The 19,365-nt window shown below is 42.0% G+C and overlaps 2 protein-coding genes across 5 annotated transcripts; both read left to right on the forward strand.

Moving 5' to 3' along the window:
* The first annotated feature begins 5,547 nt into the window (after positions 1-5,547).
* elovl4b (ELOVL fatty acid elongase 4b) lies at positions 5,548-12,498 on the forward strand. 4 transcript variants are annotated; one of them, XR_013787831.1, is made up of 9 exons: positions 5,619-5,816; positions 7,032-7,132; positions 7,273-7,363; positions 7,463-7,650; positions 8,384-8,464; positions 8,792-8,963; positions 9,838-9,965; positions 10,089-10,633; positions 10,890-11,730. XR_013787831.1 is itself a non-coding variant. In XM_079477689.1 (8 exons), the coding sequence occupies exons 3-8, from the start codon at positions 7,297-7,299 to the stop codon at positions 10,362-10,364; spliced, it is 912 nt and encodes a 303-aa protein (XP_079333815.1). In that variant the 5' UTR covers positions 5,595-5,816; positions 7,032-7,132; positions 7,273-7,296; the 3' UTR covers positions 10,365-12,498. The 4 variants fall into 4 exon arrangements, 2 of the variants coding, with proteins under 2 accessions (XP_079333814.1, XP_079333815.1); XR_013787830.1 differs by lacking the exon at positions 7,032-7,132 and having other exon boundaries at positions 5,575-5,816; XM_079477689.1 differs by having other exon boundaries at positions 5,595-5,816; positions 10,089-12,498.
* A 2,376-nt stretch (positions 12,499-14,874) lies between these two features.
* LOC306906966 (microtubule cross-linking factor 3-like) lies at positions 14,875-19,363 on the forward strand (the record flags this gene model as incomplete). Its single annotated transcript, XM_079478739.1, has 6 exons — positions 14,875-15,513; positions 15,748-15,972; positions 16,145-16,303; positions 16,467-16,532; positions 16,637-17,857; positions 19,253-19,363. The coding sequence occupies 6 exons, from the start codon at positions 14,875-14,877 to the stop codon at positions 19,361-19,363; spliced, it is 2,421 nt and encodes an 806-aa protein (XP_079334865.1).
* Positions 19,364-19,365: the final 2 nt, after the last annotated feature.

Consider the following 19,365-nt stretch of genomic DNA (forward strand, 5'->3'; position numbering starts at 1 on the left):
GCATCTGTCCTGACAGTGTTTCCGTGTCTCGGTTCATTTAAGGACACATGGTGGTTTTCTGCATGTGTGCAACATCAGCTCTCCCTAACACACACCGATATGCTTTTACAACCGATAAAAACCTCGGAGAAAAACATCTGAGCCCTTTTCCAGCTGAAACAACAATGTGCAGTAAGGCCACAACAAAACTCACACGAATAAAATCATGGGTAGAAATACATAACGCGAAAACAAAAACACAATATATCAGACACGATCTACCGGTGTGTGTGTGTGACTATACATGCAGTTTACAATATCAGGATTTATATTGTGCTTTATGTTTTACTTCAGCGTGTAAGAACGCTCTGCAGAAATGTGTTCTCAAGTACAATGTCTCTCAGCGTGTTGTGTTTCTTTCTGTGAAAAGATCTGTTCACATCTTGACCGAGTTAGATATCCCATGCTCACGTTGTTCATTAGTTCGGTAGGCCCACACACACGCACGCACAGCCAAATCTAACATTTTCATGTTAACTGACTTTTACTAGAATTTCAATTATTGGAGTCCCTGCAGCAAAGAATTTACAACGACCGCAAAAACACAGACAGCAACAGTATAATATATAGTTCACAAAAAAATGAAAATGTAGTCATGATATACTCACCCTTATGTAGTTTCATACCCGGATAGTGACTTTCTTTCAATAAACAAAGAGAAAGATATTTGTAAGCATGTTAGTAATTTTCAATTCCGGGACTATCATAGTAGAATGAATACAATAATTTTTGGCATTTCCCGGGATCTGTCTCTTGTTCATTCTTTTTTGTCAGTTGTATGATCAGTTTCCTTGTTTGCATTGCTTTGTTTCACATCTGCCCGGGAGCGTCTGAACGTCTGACTCCAGATCAGCATGCAAACAGAGCAGATCTCCTCAGTGCACATCATCATCGCCTTCAGAAACTTCATCACCTCGACTGATCTGTAACCGAAACCTCTTCCCTCTCTATGCTTAACATCTCACTTTAGGACCACAGACACGCATAACACACGGAAAATCCTTTGGTTTGTTTGGACCGATGTGGGGACTGAAGAGCTCAGAGCAACACCAAATGAGAGAGAGGAAGGTGGAAGGAAGGAAGGAAGGAAGGAAGGAAGGAAGGAGACAAAGACAGACAGGAAAGGAGAAAGAAAGAAAGAAAGAAAGATACAGACAAACAGACAGACAGGAAGGAAGGAAGGAAGGAAGGAAGGAATGAAGGAAGGAAGGAAGGAAGGAAAGAGACAAAGACAGACAGACAGACAGGAAAGGAGAAAGAAAGAAAGAAAGATACAGACAGACAGAAAGGAAGGAAGGAAGGAGACAAAGACAGACAGACAGACAGACAGGAAAGGAGAAAGAAAGGAAGGAAGGAAGGAAGGAAGGACACAGACAGACAGGAAAGGAAGAAAGAAAGACACAGACAGACAGGAAAGGAAGAAAGAAAGACACAGACAGACAGGAAAGGAAGAAAGAAAGACACAGACAGACAGGAAAGGAAGAAAGAAAGACACAGACAGACAGACAGACAGACAGGAAAGGAGAAAGAAAGAAAGATACAGAAACAGACAGACAGACAGACAGACAGGAAGGAAGGAAGGAAGGAAGGAAGGAAGGAAGGAAGGAAGGAAGGAAGGAAGGAAGGAAGGAAGGAAGGAAGGAAGGAAGGAAGGAAGGAAGGAAGGAAGGAAGGAAGGAAGGAAGGAAGGAAGGAAGGAAGGAAAGAGACAAAGACAGACAGACAGACAGGAAAGGAGAAAGAAAGAAAGAAAGATACAGACAGACAGAAAGGAAGGAAGGAAGGAGACAAAGACAGACAGACAGACAGACAGACAGACAGGAAAGGAGAAAGAAAGGAAGGAAGGAAGGAAGGACACAGACAGACAGGAAAGGAAGAAAGAAAGACACAGACAGACAGGAAAGGAAGAAAGAAAGACACAGACAGACAGGAAAGGAAGAAAGAAAGACACAGACAGACAGGAAAGGAAGAAAGAAAGACACAGACAGACAGACAGACAGACAGACAGACAGAAAGGAAGGAGACAAAGACAGACAGACAGACAGACAGGAAAGGAGAAAGAAAGAAAGATACAGAAACAGACAGACAGACAGACAGACAGACAGGAAGGAAGGAAGGAAGGAAGGAAGGAAGGAAGGAAGGAAGGAAGGAAGGAAGGAAGGAAGGAAGGAAGGAAGGAAGGAAGGAAGGAAGGAAGGAAGGAAGGAAGGAAGGAAGGAAGGAAGGAAGGAAGGAAGGAAGGAAGGAAGGAAGGAAGGAAGGAAGGAAGGACACAGACAGACAGGAAAGGAAGAAAGAAAGACACAGACAGACAGGAAAGGAAGAAAGAAAGACACAGACAGGAAAGAAGGAAGGAAAGCACAGACAGACAGACACAGAGACAGAGAGAAAGAGAGAAAGAAAGAAAGACAGTAATGTCATTGTGGGTTAATGTGGTTGTGGGTCTGAGACACAGGTGAGATGGTGAAATGTTGTGAGTGAGTTTGAAGTCTCGTCTGTCATCACCTCTTGCTGATAGATTTATGGTTCTGTGCTCCAGCTGCTTCTGCTGTGTGTGATCTGAACACCTGTCTGTCCCATAAACACAGAGAAATCACAGGGATGAGACGTTAGACAATTACCCCTCACACGACCGACTCCTCTGAACATTACACACACACACACACACACACACACACACACACACACACACACACACACACACTTTTATGTGGATCCACAAGACAAGCTACGAAAACTGAACTCAAATACCCTGGGAAGTCAGTTTGCAAGATGACAGGAATTCATGGCTAACATACTTCACAATTGCTTCTAATAAGCTTTTACAATTGATGATAGACAAAACATCTTTGTTTCCGTATTTGCAATCCCTACAGTGGCTGACACTGAACAAAACTTTGCAAGCACACACACACACACTCACATACACACGCGTAAAGTGCGTAACATTAGTCCTAAAGTAAACATGGTTTGGATCATTTGTCACTTTATCAAGTGAAGAACCGAAGAATGTCCAAGTATCACAAGTTGTTTGTAATAATATTGTATTGTTTATTATAATAGTTCACTGTAGGTAAACCTTTGACCCTTAAGGCTCGTACACACACACACACACAACTGATGAGAGTTTAACTAAGGTCTAAACGTAAACGTCCCTGAAACTAGACAGTGTTTAAAACTTAGAAGGTCCAAACTAGTGAATTGAATTGAGGGATAACCTTCAATTTCCTGTTTGAATAACACAATGTGCAAAACATTTCATTGAAAAACAAAGTTACCTTCATATAAATTGAGTTCACACACTCATGTGATAAATGGTCAAATTGTGAAGAACAACTGTTAAAAGAAGAAAAGATAAGTTTCTTTGGATTAAGTCTACTATGGTTTGCTGCCACCTCGTGTCTGGTTTGTGTCCTCACAGTGTGAGAGAAATCCTAAGCAACAGGTTTGTCCTCACAGCAAAATGTTGTGATTCTATCGAAAGTTGCTTTACAGAACGAATTACACACAAAATAACACTAGTGAGACTTTTTTAATGATAATAAGTAGTATAGGCTAGAAGAAGAAGTACATATACACAACTTGCTGAATACGAACTTAAGTGTTTACACTCTTTTGCTAATTGAATCAGGGGGATGTTTGTCATTTACTTATCACAGTTATTGAGCAGGTCTGCGTCTCTTAGTGTGCCCCGAAGACTAAAGGTACACCCTAAAGCTTATTTAGTTCCTGTTCTTGAGGCTTTGATTATGTTTTTTGGGTGTTTAACGGTGGCTGTTCATGTTTCTAATAAAATAAAGCTTTATATTTCACATACTTCAAATGTATTGTTCAACGCTGTCCCGCTTCTAAGGCCCTGTCCCAAATGGCACACTCCGGTCTTGTGGACCTCCTCCGAGTCCACACTTGGTGACGTCAGGAAGGGCAGACCTACAGGGCACTAGGCACGAGTCCACAAGGGCACTTCAGGGCGTTAAAATGCTGAATGGGACAGCTTACGGACTCGTAGACTCGGCGAGCACGCGCAATTTAAGAGACCAAAAGTCCACATGAAGTGCGCCATTTGGGACAGGGCCTAACAAAACGACAACTGGATTTCTTCCGGCCTATATAAAGTCCCTCCTTCCGAAACGCGCTGATTGGTAAAGCTGACCAGGTCTGTCGTAATTGGTTCCCCGCTTAGTGTGTGTGTGTGTGTGTGTGTCGATGCCCCACAATTTCAGCAAGCTTCCGCTTCTCAGGCTGTTGTGATTGGTCGGTCGCCCTCTCAGTACACGTGTACATTTACATTCAGTCATTTAGCAGATGCTTTTTTCCAAAGCGACTTACAAAGAATTCAGGGAGCAATAAGTGACATGTCATAAAAGAGCAATAGTACATTAGCTGCTAATTGCTAGTAACTTTGTATTAGCACCTCGTACTATTTCTATTTTATGACATATCGCTCATTGCTCCCAGAACTCTCTGTAAGTTGCTTTGGATAAAAGCGTCTGCTAAATGACTCAATGTAATAGAAAGTTACTAGTTTCAACAAAAGCTAGACTGCTACCTGTAGAGAGAAAGAGAGAGAGAGTTAGCGTACATCATTTGTCTGTCAAACGTATATTTATAAAGTTTGGCTTTTAGCAATAGACAGTAACAGTGGCATCTGGGTTCTGTCCAAAGCCATTTTGTGACAGAGGTTCATTGCATTCTGTCATGAAATGGCTTTGGAAAGAACCCAGATGCAGGCAGATAAAGGGTTAACGAACAAAAAAACCACAATGGGGAAAACATGAATAGGCCTAAACACTAGAAAACAAACACTTCCCACGAGGGGGACCAAACAAATCAAGAATCTTTGAATTGAAATAATAATTTCCCAAACTGAAATAGGAACAGGTGATGGGAATAACACCCCAACGAGGGTGAAACAAAGAGCAGATGATGGGAATGAAACCCTAACTAGAAGATTACGGGAGACAGGAGGGCAGGGCTGAGAGACATAACAGGAAGACACGTGTCTCCACACATAACACAACAGAAACCCGAAAGACGTGGCAATGTCATGACTCTGCCCAGTGAGCTAGAGAACTCGAGACAGGCAGGACAGAGTCCTGACACTTTATAAGTTAAAAACATCCGGATCGACCAAAGTGTAATGGAGGTCTGCTAGTGCATGTGCAAACGTCAATCTTTGTAAAAGAGCAACATTTGTTCCTACTATGGCGAGGGAAATGGCACCGGACCGAAACCTCTTAATAAGTGGATGCATTTAGTCATTTAGCAGACGTTTTTATCCAAAGTTCCAAAATCTTTTAGAAAAGGATATCATTGTTTAGATTGCAAGCTGTATATGTAATATCTACATCAAGTTCAACCACCTGCAAAGGACAAATGGCAAACACAGTTATGACTTAAACTAACACGACCATTCATACATGTCATACACTCATACATATAATAATTAAAATACAATACTTTCCCGGTTTCCTCCAACAAACAAGACCGGGCCCGCCTCTCTTACGCGAGCGCACCGGCATGGCGCAACTGCGCATGCTCAGTGCGAGACAGACGGGTCTCCAGTGAGTGTCTGAGACGCACGCAGAGGGAGATCAGATGCGAGGGGATGCGTCTGCCTCCAGCCCTTTTGGTTGCACTGCATTTGCCTTCGCTTTATTCTTTCCAAATCTGCGGGGTTGATGTGTTTCAACGCACGTTGTAGATTTAAAACCAGTCATTTTGTATATTCCACTTGGGTTGCACTACTGATGTCGGCATAGGCGCGCGCTTGCCAGGTAAGTGCGCGTGTTTCTGCATGTTTGCGTGTAATTAAATGAAATGATATGCAAAGTTTACTGGAAATGCCAGACCCGGTGTAGTCACTTAAATGAAGATTAGTCGTGTCAGCCTTCAAATAAAGGGCTCAGGCAGAATCAAATAAGTATTCTTCTGAACCAAAACCTTTTTTTCCGCTCGTTCCCACATCCACTGATGTTTAAAGGACATAAAAACCTGTAACACCTGTTACCATGTTGCAACATGAAGGCCTATATGGCTTTTACAGTTTGAACTTCATTCTACGAATAAACAGAGAAACTTTGTATTCTGTGCTAAGTTTCACCTTTCCTCGCATTTAAATGTGATATCATTGTAACATCAGTATCAGGGCGCTTCTTACTATAATGACGACGGGCGTTTTCTTTATATTGTGAAAGGTTTTGTGATAACCTTCGACCGGCATTTGTTCTTAAGCTCGTAGATCAAATGGAATTAAAGTCTAAGTGAAATGCGCGTGAAACTGCTGACACAAGCGCGCGGAGGCTTTCGCCCGGGAGCGCGTGCAGATGGGCTTTGCGTCGCCCGGTGGGGTGTTTACTTTAGGGCTTGTGCTGTTCCGTTTCACACTAGAAAAACCCTGTTAGAAAGTATCCGGACACTTACAAATACGCATTGCAATAGAATACAAATATCAAAAGCCTATGGCCAAATCATTTTCAAATAAGCTAAAGTATGTTTTCACCCTACACTACTCTGTGTATTTTTTGGTAACACATTATTCTCTAGTTTGTTTGTGCGCATTATTTTGGCCTAGTAGTACAACAGCTGTCCTGCTTTTCATTTTGTCCCGTGCAAAATGACACCGGCCCTAAATAATGCAGGAGCCTCAGCAGGGGACAGGCTTATTATGTAATGATGCTGGTAAACTGTGACTCCTTTTAATTCTGCTTACCTGGCACACAGGTAGACTATATGCTTTGTTTAGGACTTGAGTCAAAGACAAATGCCTTGCCAAATAAAAAATGTATTTATTTATCACTAATACTATATGGTTTGTCTCTCTCTTCTGGGGATGCCAACAAAGTTTGCATTCTCAAGAAAACAAGCAAACAAACTCATATCCCATTTCCTGCTGACGTTAGATAGTATTTACTAGGTGTTTATATAACAAGTTAAACTATTCATGTACTGTGTTTTACCTTATTTGTTTTTCTCTTTTTCCCCCTGTAAAGCTACTTTGGAACAATGCAAATATAAAAATAATAAATAAAATTGAATTGAATCGCAGCACATTACTGTAAAACAATTGATTTAATTATTAATAATACAAAATGTAAGTTTCGTTAGTCTTGTTTTGAGAGTATGTATATCTTCAATTCAACATTCAATTGGAATTCAATTGTAGTTTTTTCTATTGTGTGTGTATTGTGCATGTATATCTAAACCGAGCTAAAACGTTTTGTTCTTTTGCAGTATAATCATTTTAGAACTAGCGACATGGACACCGCCATTCACTTCATGAACGACTCTGCAGAGTTTTATAAATGGAGCCTTACCATAGCAGGTGACCAAAACCTCCTATTCCCTCTTTCTTTCGGTTATAAAAAATATTGCTTTAGTACATACAGAACTGTATTCTGATTTAATGTGTAAATTGTCTCAGATAAGCGTGTGGAGAAATGGCCGCTGATGTCAACCCCGCTCCCGACGCTCGGGATCAGCGCTCTCTATCTGCTCTTCCTCTGGCTCGGGCCGCTTTACATGCGGAACCGGGAGCCCTTTCAGCTGAGAAAAACCCTCATTGTGTACAATTTCAGCATGGTGCTGCTTAACTTCTACATCTTCAAAGAGGTTTGATCAACTCTATGTCTCCTGAAAACATCTGCACCCTTACAGCTCTCACAATGGTTTCAAGCTGTTTGCTGTTTAGCTTTAAAATGATTTACAGAAGCAGGACATCTATATTTCTCGGAACCAGTCAGAATTTAGGTCCGATAGGTTTTGTTACTGTTCTTATCTACTTGTTGTACAGTTTTTATGTTGTCACCGTAGTATTGAAACACCCAAACAATGCTTATCATTTTGAAGTGTTTGTTATACCCCAATAGTGACAGTTCCAAACTTTTATGACTTTCATCTGCACACATAAGAAGAATGTTTGTAACCAAACATTTTCCAGAATATCTTATGAAAGTGGTAAATGATATAACTTTTTTTTTGGGGGGGGGACTTTTACATCTGAAGTTGTGATATAAGCAGAGCACACAAATTGCGTTACTTTAGATAGATTCATGTTACGTGGTTCATTTTTAGGGCTTGTTAGGGTTGGGTTTAAGGATCGGTATCTTGTTTGAGAGAAACACAGACAGAACACAAGACAGGTCACCGATGTTTGGCACTGGATCACTGGCTCAAAAAAGTGTTGTAACGCAATTCTTTTGACACATTTGACTTTTTGCACAGACAAACATATTCGAAGTCTGTTTCACAAGCTGAACTCTCACACGTATTACACAAGCATCAGACCTGACTTTTATCATAGAGCATTATTATCAAAACCTTTTCTGTGTTTTTCTGTCTGTAGCTGCTCCTGGGATCCAGAGCGGCCGGATACAGCTACCTCTGCCAACCTGTCAACTATTCCAAGGATGTTAATGAAGTCAGGGTATGACATAACACCGCCTTAAACACACACACACACACACACACAGCTCGTCCTTTACCCTTAAAACAACTTTTCATTTGAGCCATAGTTCCTTCCAACCAGTGTTGGGTGTAACTAGTTACTAAGTTATTTCATTACTGTGAAATTACTGTGTTTTGTCATTTGAAGCGGCAAGTTTTAGTAACAAACAGCAAATAAAATATGCAAACGTTGTCTATTGTCTGGTCATTTGTGACATAATGAACCACAGAAAATAATTGCAAAAGCAAAATGTCAAAGAAACACAATGATTATGCGGCTTACATGAACGATGGTGTGTCGGTACAGATAGCGTCGGCCCTGTGGTGGTACTACATCTCAAAGGGGGTGGAGTTTCTGGACACGGTGTTCTTTATCATGAGGAAGAAGTTCAATCAGGTCAGCTTCCTTCACGTCTATCATCACTGCACCATGTTCATCCTGTGGTGGATCGGCATCAAGTGGGTTCCTGGTGGCCAATGTAAGTACGCACATCTCAGACGTCCACTGTTGTTAATGCCAGATACCCCAAACCTCACCATTACATCATCCTGCCGACACTTTAAAAGAATAGTTCTCCAAACAATAAATGTATTTGCATTATTTAATCACCCTCACGTCATTCCAAAACCGTACAACACACACAAACCTTTCTTTTGCCTGTTTTGTGAAATTAAGCAATTGGAAAGTCTAGGCAGAATCTAAAGGATATATTTTAGTAATGTTCACCTTAAGCACGGTTAGATTTGAAACGAGTGAAAACACACTTACCGTGAAACACAAAATAAAACCATAATGCATCCACCAGTTTTGAGCGGGTTAAAGTTGATGATCTGAAATGATAAAGGTGGAACAGCGTTTCCCCAAAACAAGAGAAGCAGAAGGTGAGGAGATCTGAGGAACGGTCAAGAGTTCAAAGGGTTTGGATGGGTATAGATGGTCCTGATGGTAGTTAGGGGGAAGAGTGAACAAAAGATTTGAATGGGGTAGAGATCCCCTGCTTTAAACTGCAAGATGCTTGGGTGTTGTGATCATGTCTGGGCAAATGCTCTTACCCACGGGGTGTTTCTGGAGGCTGACAGTCCTGCGGAGTTGAACTCAAACCTGGATCCGCTCATTTAACATTATCTGAACATACAAAGGAAGGTGTTGCATAAATGACGGGGACGTGATCATGCAAGAGCAAGCTTTTACACCCCTGCATCACTCAATGACCACAGAAACCTGTTAATAATAATAAAAACGTCATGCACCATATTCAGCACCATATAAACGAAACACAACTGTTAATCTTAAAGATCCATATTTTATCAAACTTTATCTTTGGGTGCTGTAACTGAATGTCGTCTTTGCAGCGTTTTTTGGTGCTACAATAAACTCAGGCATTCATGTGCTGATGTACGGTTACTACGGACTGGCGGCGTTCGGCCCGAAGATCCAGAAGTACCTGTGGTGGAAGAAATACCTCACCATCATTCAGATGGTAAACAAACACACCTTACGTCATCACCTGAGTTTAAATGGAGTATATTTCATACGTGTGTAACTGATCAGGCCATTTAAAGAACACGCAAATGAATTTCTCATCGTTTTGCTTTGTGTTTAGATCCAGTTTCACGTCACCATCGGCCACGCGGCTCATTCTCTCTACACGGGCTGCCCGTTCCCGGCTTGGATGCAGTGGGCTCTGATTGGCTATGCAGTCACTTTCATCATCCTCTTTGCCAATTTCTACTACCAGACCTATCGGCGCCAACCGCGCCTCAAATCATCTAAATCTGCAGTCAACGGCGTCTCCACAGCATCCAACGGGACCTGCAAATCACCCGGGGTCACAGAAAACGGAAAGAAACCCAAGAACGGCAGAGCAAAGAGCGAATAATAGAAAGGATGAATGCTGAGAGAAATACTTGCGAAGTGACGCGTTGGGTTCAATATGTCCATCTCAAGAACTACAGATGGTTTTTCGTGGAGTCCGATTTTGATTATTGGATTGTATGCGCATGTCAATAATGAGATATTTCAAACTAGAGACATTTAAAAGGTTCTCTAAGCGGCAGGGTATTATATTCAGTTCGCATTGCATTTGTTTTATCGCATAACTGCTTTTTCACTGTATTCAGAAGCGTAGCTCACTTTACTCTCTTATTAGTACGGATGCACCGATACCATTTTTTAGTAAGACCGAGTACGTGAACCGATATTCGCCGATACCGATGCCTGTACATTTTCACAATACAGTGAGACTACTAGAAATAGAATAGCGTCATCATTTTATGTGCTTTTCAACTTTCAACGCAAATTTCAGTTTGTTCCGCTCAGTTATGTCACATGAGGTATCGGTCTTGGTATCGGTGCATTTTGACGAGTACACGAGCTGAGCATCGGTTGCATCCCTACTTATTAGTCTTGTTCAATATACAGTTTTGGAAGGATTGCTGCATGGTCTCCTCACAAGTTCTTCCTTTGGTTTTCACGACCGCAAACTTTCTTTACTTCCCTTCAGCCGAGCCCCTAAACAACAACACAAAAGTCTTATGCAGATATATGGTTTTGTTGTTTTCTGTGTTTGATCCACATGTAAACCTGGAAAACCAAAATATATCAAATATAGACAGACCTTTGCGGCTCAATTCTTTTTCTTTTCTCAATATTGCCCTCACAGAAACCTGTGGACATTGCTAGAATAAAACTATCATTTTGTTTATCTGTTAAATTCGCAAATACTGAGGACCACCTGAAAATATATTGGACCTCTTTGAATATATTGGACCTTACAGCCAAACCTTAACACACTTCTTGTGTCCTTAATGTTTATAATGTCAGGTATGTGTTCTCTATTGCTTTGTGCATTTAGTTTTTTTATTATTTGTATACTGTAGGAGCAAACTCATATTGCATTATAGTTTTATGTACTATACTAATATCACTTGATCTTGAAAAAATATTTCCAGGTACCACAATCTTGAAATTGGAAAACCAGAACATGGCTGGCTGACTCCGTGTCTCTCTCAAAACATTACTTTATCGTGTAATTTAACATTTGATCATGCTGTCAGCTGTCGTTGCTGTGTATTGTCTATATGAATTCGCATAAATTCGAACTGCACGTATTTGAGATCTCGTGCTCAGTTGATAGTCTTGTGATTTGGTCATCACGTGTCCAACGCCATCTTCTGTGTTCCTCTCGTATAACATCACTAAACCTATTACAACAGAACTAAATGAAATAAAAATTGTCAAACCTCATCCGGTTTTCTCAACTCTCTCATACTGTGTTGACCTAAACCTCATCATGCCACTGATCATACCTAGTTGTAAGCTCACAATGGTTAAAGGTTTGTGTCGTGCGAGTCATTTTAATTTCTCAAACTTTAAGCAGAGGAAAGAATCCCATCCGCCCGTCATCTTATTCACAGACCCTCTGTCTATTTTCTTCCCCCGCCGAGATAACGGCGTGTCCTCAGAGGTCTATGGAGCGGTCCAGGCCAGATCTCGGAAGGGCTGGACAGACAGATCTTCTCTAATCTGCCTGTTAATTGGCTTTCGCTGTAAATGAGCTTATAGCTACGTCAGAGTTTGCAGTGTCACCAGGTCACAGAGGGAGAAGCACAATTATCGGGTGTCGAACCGTAACCTTGAAAATATAAGATTTCATCTAGGAAAAGACTTCATCGTGAGATTCTGATGGATGATAAGGGTCATCAGAGTTTAGATGTGATTATGGCAAATACGGGACACATACTTTATTAAATACATCTTTTTTTATTCATGTATGTTTGTGAGAAAAAAAATGATTATATTGAAAAGTAATTCAATTGTAATTAAAAAAGACACACAAATTACAATATTTGCATTAGCAAAACCACGTTTGTTTAACAGCAAGGAAATCTCCAAATGTAGCCTTCAAATATAAATGTGAGCCATTCTGTTGTTGTGATCCTTGTCAATAAAGATTGCATGCGAATTGAACAATTTAGATATTATAATCAATTTGCTTGAGTACAGTTGCATTCAACCTTTTGTTCTGATTTTTGTTCTCACGTTTACATTTACGCATTTGGCAGATGCCCTTATCCAAAGCGACTTACATTGCATTGTATTATTTTCTTTCTGACTTTGTGCAAACCCCTGGGATCGAACCCATGACCTGGGCGTTGCTAGCTACATTAAAGCTCTCTCTCTCCCTCTATCTCTCAGTGAATCTGAAAAAGGATGTTTGTCAGTAAGAGGATTGTATGTAGGCCAGAGATTTCCACTTGCCCTATAACCAAAGCTGTTTTACCTTTCTCCCAACTCGTTCCACTGATAATTCCCTCAAACACTTGGTGAGAACATGAGCTCTTTGCCCCGAGGGAAGCATCTCTTTCTCTAGTCTTTAGACTTCCTTTCTTTAGCGTATCACAAAAGTAATGTCTCGGTGGTGTTGTGTTGTACAATGGAAGTCAATGGGGTTCAGGGTTGTTTGGTTATCAACATTCTTCAGATGATCTTCTTTTATGTTCTGCAGAAGAAAGAAAGACATACAGGTTTGAAATGACATGAGGGAGAGTACATGACAAGATGTTGAGACTTATAATAATTTATCTTATGGTTATGGGCGTAACAGAATTGTTTTTCTAGCTCAAGGACATAGACAGGCAGATGTCGTCCTCTTGTGTTTAGAGACGGTATTAAACATAACAATCAATGAAATGACCATTTGGACCTCACAATTTAGGCAGATGTAGGCCGTTCCAATTCAGCACTGTGTCAAGCAGCTTCTTCTTTTGTTTTCCACTGATGAAAGAAACACGCGAGGGTGAGTAAATTAAGATTTTGGGATCAAACCAAATCTTTTTATTACCGCAGAGGTGACCGAGGCCGCTGTCTCAGGAAAAAACGTCAGAATGACCGTTTGAATCTATTCATGCATAACAGCGTATGTGTATGTGTGTGTGTAGGGGGGGGGGGGCTGACACTGCATTTTCAGCAGCTCATCTGTGAAGCTGCAAACTCCAGCAGTCTTCAGCTTTTCTCCTTCTCAGTTCTTAAAGGGATCAACACTTCAGCATTTACTGTATATTGTGAGCATTCAAATAATTTGAGGAGCTTTGTCAGTGATGTAGATAAAACATTATCTCAAGCGCAATTTCCTTTACTGTACAAACACACTTTAAGCATCCCTTTTTTAAATCACCAAAACTTTAGGGAAACTGAAGCTTACAGCAGTTGCCCAAATACATTTTCCTGCTATACTGTGTACATACATTCTACATACACCGATCCAAAGAGCGAGTCTGAGAACACATTACATTTTATCATGTGTGTGGCATTGCACTTTGTTCAATGTCAGATTACCTTTCTTCATCTGAATCGAACAAGATGCGTTTGAGATCTTCTCACATCATGCTGCACATCATGAACATTCAGGTTTAAGACAAGATGCATGCAACAAACAGAACATTTAATGCAATTTTCAATAAGGAAAATGGCAAACAGAGATAAATCTAGTATGGGACGGAGACCAGACAAAGAGCTTTTCTCGCAGCCAGAGATTCTCACACTTCCTTATATGATCTACTACGTCACCTCATGAATATTTAGAATCTCTGTCTTGCGTGCCTAAGCAGTGCCTGGTACCCTCGAGCTGAAGGGTTCTGTCCTATTCACACGGGAAATAAATGAACAAAGTTCTTAAACAGGTAAGACAGAATGGCAATATCTCATCTTCAGAAGAATCTCTCAGATGACTACTGCAACAAGAGATGTCATCACTCTTACTGACCATTATGACGTTAACTTGCATGATGACGACAGTGCTCAGGGAAGGATCTTGAGCAAGAATATGCAATTTCTTAACCACACCTTTTAACTTACAATTAAAAATATAAGCTCAATGGCTCCGTAAAGAACTTTCTGTGGCACAAAAGTATTTGTTTATGTAGTGTAAAAGGGTTTGGAACGTGAGCAGCTTTATTCTTATATAGTGTAAGAGTTCAGGACACTTAGCAATTACAAACAACTGAAACTTTAGATCAAGCACATACTTCAAATGTTTTCTGTTTCAACAACATTCAAATGTTCAAGCAGACATTGATGTTGATATGATTGTGATATTCTTAGTGAAATGATAGTATATGACAGTATTGTATTCTATTGTGTAGTGGCCATCTATTTCCTCTGTCTCTTATAAATGGAATAAGACTTTAAAGAAAGCCTCAGAAAAACTAACCATGGTTTAAATATATTGTCAAATATTTGCTCCTTACCATGTGCACGGTTTTTACAAAGACACAAAATAATGCTTAAACCATGGCTACTACACAGAGACAACACTAACCACAAATACCACAGTGTGGGTTAGTAAAACCATAGTTAATATTTGTTAGGGTGGAGGTCCGTTATATGAAATGATGCGCTCTGCCGCAAGCGGCGCTGCGGATTTTCCTCCATCAGCGGACAGACACGACGGGAGGAGGCGAGCGCGCACTCCATCACCCGGACAAACCCCATCCGAACCGGCCTCGAGACCCAGCGGCATTCGCTCCTCATCAACCACCGCGTCCATCAAAGGACCTGATGGAGAGAAGGCGCGTTTGGTGAGGGTGCGAGGCGCGGCCGCTGTTCGTGGTGCTGAAACTGCGGCGCCGGGGACAGATGCGCTTTGGGAAACCGAGGAGAGGATCGAACGCCCGCCGCCTTCTGACGCGCGTCGCTCGCTGCGTTTCCCGTGCGTCCCGAGAGACGCGTCGCCGGAGCGGCCCGGTGGTGGTGTGAGGGGAAGAGTGAATGAGAGCGAGGCCGCTGCGAAAGGAGAGGACGCGGGCTGCGGCCAGGCCTTCTGGGGCGGAGGCAGCTGTCTGCAGTCGGAGCTCAGACGGTTTCACATCAACAAGCGCTTGAGGAGAAGCGGCGGGATGCAACGCGAGGCGTCGGCAGAGACGCAGCCGGGATCCGCCGCGCAGGCCGCTGGCGAGTTCGTGACACAGCAGAATGAAGCCCTGCAGGACGAGATCGAGAGACTGGAGGACGAAAACGAGGAGCTTAAGGTTTGACTGTTTTTTTGTATCTGGAAAACTTGCAGACCGGTAAACAGTGATATAGTTTTTGGACGGACAACTCTTTCAAAACTGAGGATGCATGATTAGATGCAGACAGACAGACAAACAGATATAGACAGACAGACAGACAGACAGTGTTGTTCTCTTTGAAAACTAAGAATGGCTGGATAAATGAATAGATAAACTGATGGATTGTTCAAGCAGCTCACTCTGGTTTACTAGAATGAGATCGAGGAGATGCGGACAGAGATGGAGGAGATGCGCGACACCTTTTATGAAGAGGACACCTGTCAGCTACAAGACATGCGGCGCGAGCTGGAGCGAGCCAACAAGAACTGCCGCATCCTGCAGTACAGACTCCGCAAGGCCGAACGCAAACGTATGCGCTACGCTCAGAGCGGCGAGATAGATGAAGATCTGCTGAGGAGCTTAGAGCAGGACCTAAAGGCGAGTATTCGTTTTAAAAGCACACGCTGAGAACGAGATAGAGATGAAATTTATGATCAGTTACTCACCCCAATATTGTTCCTTCAACTCTTTAAGGGCGCAAAGCTAATTACTTACAGAAACCTACAGAATTTACAATTCTTTGACCACCACACCATCTGTTTTCTGCCAGGTTGCCAAGGATGTGTCCGTGAGACTTCACCATGAGCTGGAGAACGTGGAGGAGAAACGGACGAAAACTGAAGATGAAAACGAGAGGCTGAGACAGAAACTCATAGAGGTGGAAGTCACCAAACAGGCTCTGCAGAATGAGCTGGATAAAGCCAAAGAGGTACAAACGCAGAGTCCAAAAACATCATGACGTACATTTGCAAAACACACTGGTCAACACTTAATCTTTTCTCATACAATGCATTTTTAAACATAAGATAAATCATAGATTTGAAGTCAAACTCAACATTGAGAACGTTCACAGAACTTTTTCTTGCTGTCAGTCTCAGAAACGAAGATGCAGCAAAGATGGACAGAAACCAGAGAGGAAGATTCAGACACCTACAGAGGTGAAAACAACACCAACACCGGCTCCAACCAGCTGTTAAAGTCTCAAATAAAGTTTGTGAAGATTGCAATCTATACAGTGGTTGAAACTGTCATTTGTTTTTAGGAGGACAACGATGATCTTAAATGCCAGGTGGCCTTCATAAAAGAGGAAGCTACCTTAATGAGAAAGAAAATGGCAAAGATCGACAAGGAAAAGGACCGTCTAGAACAGGAGCTCCAAAAGTATCGCTCCTTCTACGGAGATCTGGACAGCCCTCATCCGAAGGGTGAAGCCGGCGGTCCTCCCACCACCCGAGAATCTGAACTGAAACTGCGCTTACGACTGGTGGAAGAGGAAGCCAATATCCTAGGCCGCAAAATCGTGGAGCTGGAGGTGGAGAACCGTGGCCTGAGGGCGGAGCTTGATGACCTCAGAGGGGAGGACTCGTCTAACGGTGGTCTGTCAGGAGCGGAGGGGGGAACGGGACGCGAGCAGGGCTCCGAGCAGTCAGAGCTCAGACAGCAACTTCAGCTGGTCGAGGACGAAGCAGAACTTCTGCGGAGGAACCTGGCAGATGTAGAAGAGCAGAACAAGAGGGTGACATGCGAGCTAAACAAACTGCGTTTTAAAGAGGGGACGAGACACGCCTCTGGGAACGCGGCGGGTGGGGCCATCGGAACGGGAGACAAATCCGAGGCCATGCAGGAGCTGAAGGCCGCTAGAAAGCAAATCAACGAACTGAGCGGGAAAGTCATGCAACTGCAGTACGAGAACCGCGTGCTGCTGTCCAACATGCAGCGATACGACCTCACGTCTCATTTAGCCGTCACGCCACGTGACAGCGACGCAGAGAGCGACGGCGCGCCTGGAATCGGGGGGCGCAGAGGAAGCGACGACGACTCCTCTTCCACCCGCCTCCCTCCCCATCGCAAACGCGAGGGGCCCGTAGGAGGAGAGAGCGACTCGGAGGAAGTCCGCAACGCTCGCTGCCTCACTCCAACCCGCTCTCTTTATACGCCCGACTCCGCCCGTCTGCTGTCACGCTCTATACGGGACAGGCAACAGATGATTGACATCCGTGCAGAAGCGGAGCGCTTAGGTCGGACCATTGACCGAGTCATAGTCGACACGAGCAACATCATAGCAGAGGCGAGGGTGTTTGTGGCCAACGGGGATCTTTTTGGGCGAACGGAAGACGATGATGATGGAGGCCGGATCAGGGAGCACGAGTTACTCTACCGGATCAACGCTCAGATGAAGACCTTCAGGAAGGAGCTGCAGGGGTTTATAGACCGTCTGGAACTCCCGAAACCTGAGGAAAGAGATTCGGAAGAACCCTTGTCTGTGAGTCTAGCAAAAGTCTGTGTGTCAATGTGAAGCATCTTTAAAAAAGTGTAGCCATTTTTTACGATTTACTCAACCTCAGTGTTGTGGATGGTAACCCCCTTTTTTACCTTCAGTGGGAAGCAAAAACGTTATTTAAAGTTATTATTGATTCTTTTGAATAGGGATGTAGCGATTAACAGCGAGCCGGTTGAAAATGGATTATAATATGTGACGATTCAAGCCGGTTGAAATTATATTTGAATCGCAATACAGTCTTAAAAATAAAGGTGCTTAAAAGGTTCCTCACAGCGATGCCATAGAAGAACCATTTTTGGTTCCACAAAGAACCATTCAGACAAAGGTTTTTTTAAAGAGCTTTCTTACTTTTAAATAATCTGAAGAAGCACTTTTTACCATAAAAAACCTTTTGCGAAACAGAAAGGTTCTTCGGATTATAAATGTTCTTTATTGAACCAAATGGTTCTTTTAACGCATCGAAGAACATTTTGAAGCACCTTTTTGTGCATGTTTTTAACAGCAGAGCTGCTGTGTTTACTGCAAACTTGGAAAACTTGGATATGCTGACATTTCTTAAATGTAAAAAATCCAAGAAAACCACAGACACAGAGTCTTAGTTTGTTTATATTAAAGAGTTTTTTGAAAAATTTGTTTTTAAAATTGCAGTTTAGCTTTGTGTCTTTGACATTAAATATATTTGTATTTTACAAAGAAATGTGTAGCATTCGAGAAATAATAAAAGGAAAGTTGTTCATTTCAAACTTTTCTACACAAATTAGTAAAATTTTATCTTGAAAAAATTTATTGTGAATAAATCATATCGTGAGATCAGTATCGTGAATCGTTACATCCCTACTTTTAAAGCTTGAAGAGACAGTCACCATCCACTTGAATTTTAAACAGAACAACCCCAAACTTTCTAAAAGAAAACAAGAACCAAGAAGGACACCAGGGGTTTGAATGACACGAGGTTGAGTAAATACGATCATGAGCTTTTTAAAGGCACAACTTAAAATTGAAAACCTTCCAATATGGATTATTTTCTTTCTCCTGTAGAAAACAAAAAATGAGACGTTAAGAAAAGTGTTGTGTGCTAAACAGAAGGAAGAAAATGATACAGGTTTGGTGTAAATGATGACGAAACTTTAAAACTTTCTGGGTGAACTATGTCTTTGAAAATAAGAATAGCTTAGATAAGGAGAGAATGCTTCAACTATCAGAGATCTTATCAACGACTGCTTTTAAGTATAAGTTTGTGACATGCAAATATTTTGTAAACTATGCAACGTGAAAAAGGTCAATGGCCATAATATCTTAACCTTTCTCTCTCTCTCTCTCTTCCCACGCACCCTGTTTTTAATGCATGTTCCTCGATCCTGTCGGTCGTTCTCCAAGATGTTTCAGCCCATCATTTTATTTATCCTCATATTAGTCTTGTTCTCCTCTCTCTCTTATGCCACCATTTTTAAACTCGTGTTTCTTTTTACCCTCTTTTTTGTCCTGTGATC

The sequence above is a fragment of the Barbatula barbatula genome (assembly GCF_947034865.1).
Source record: "Barbatula barbatula genome assembly, chromosome: 17".
NCBI classification, from domain to species: Eukaryota; Metazoa; Chordata; class Actinopteri; order Cypriniformes; family Nemacheilidae; genus Barbatula; species Barbatula barbatula.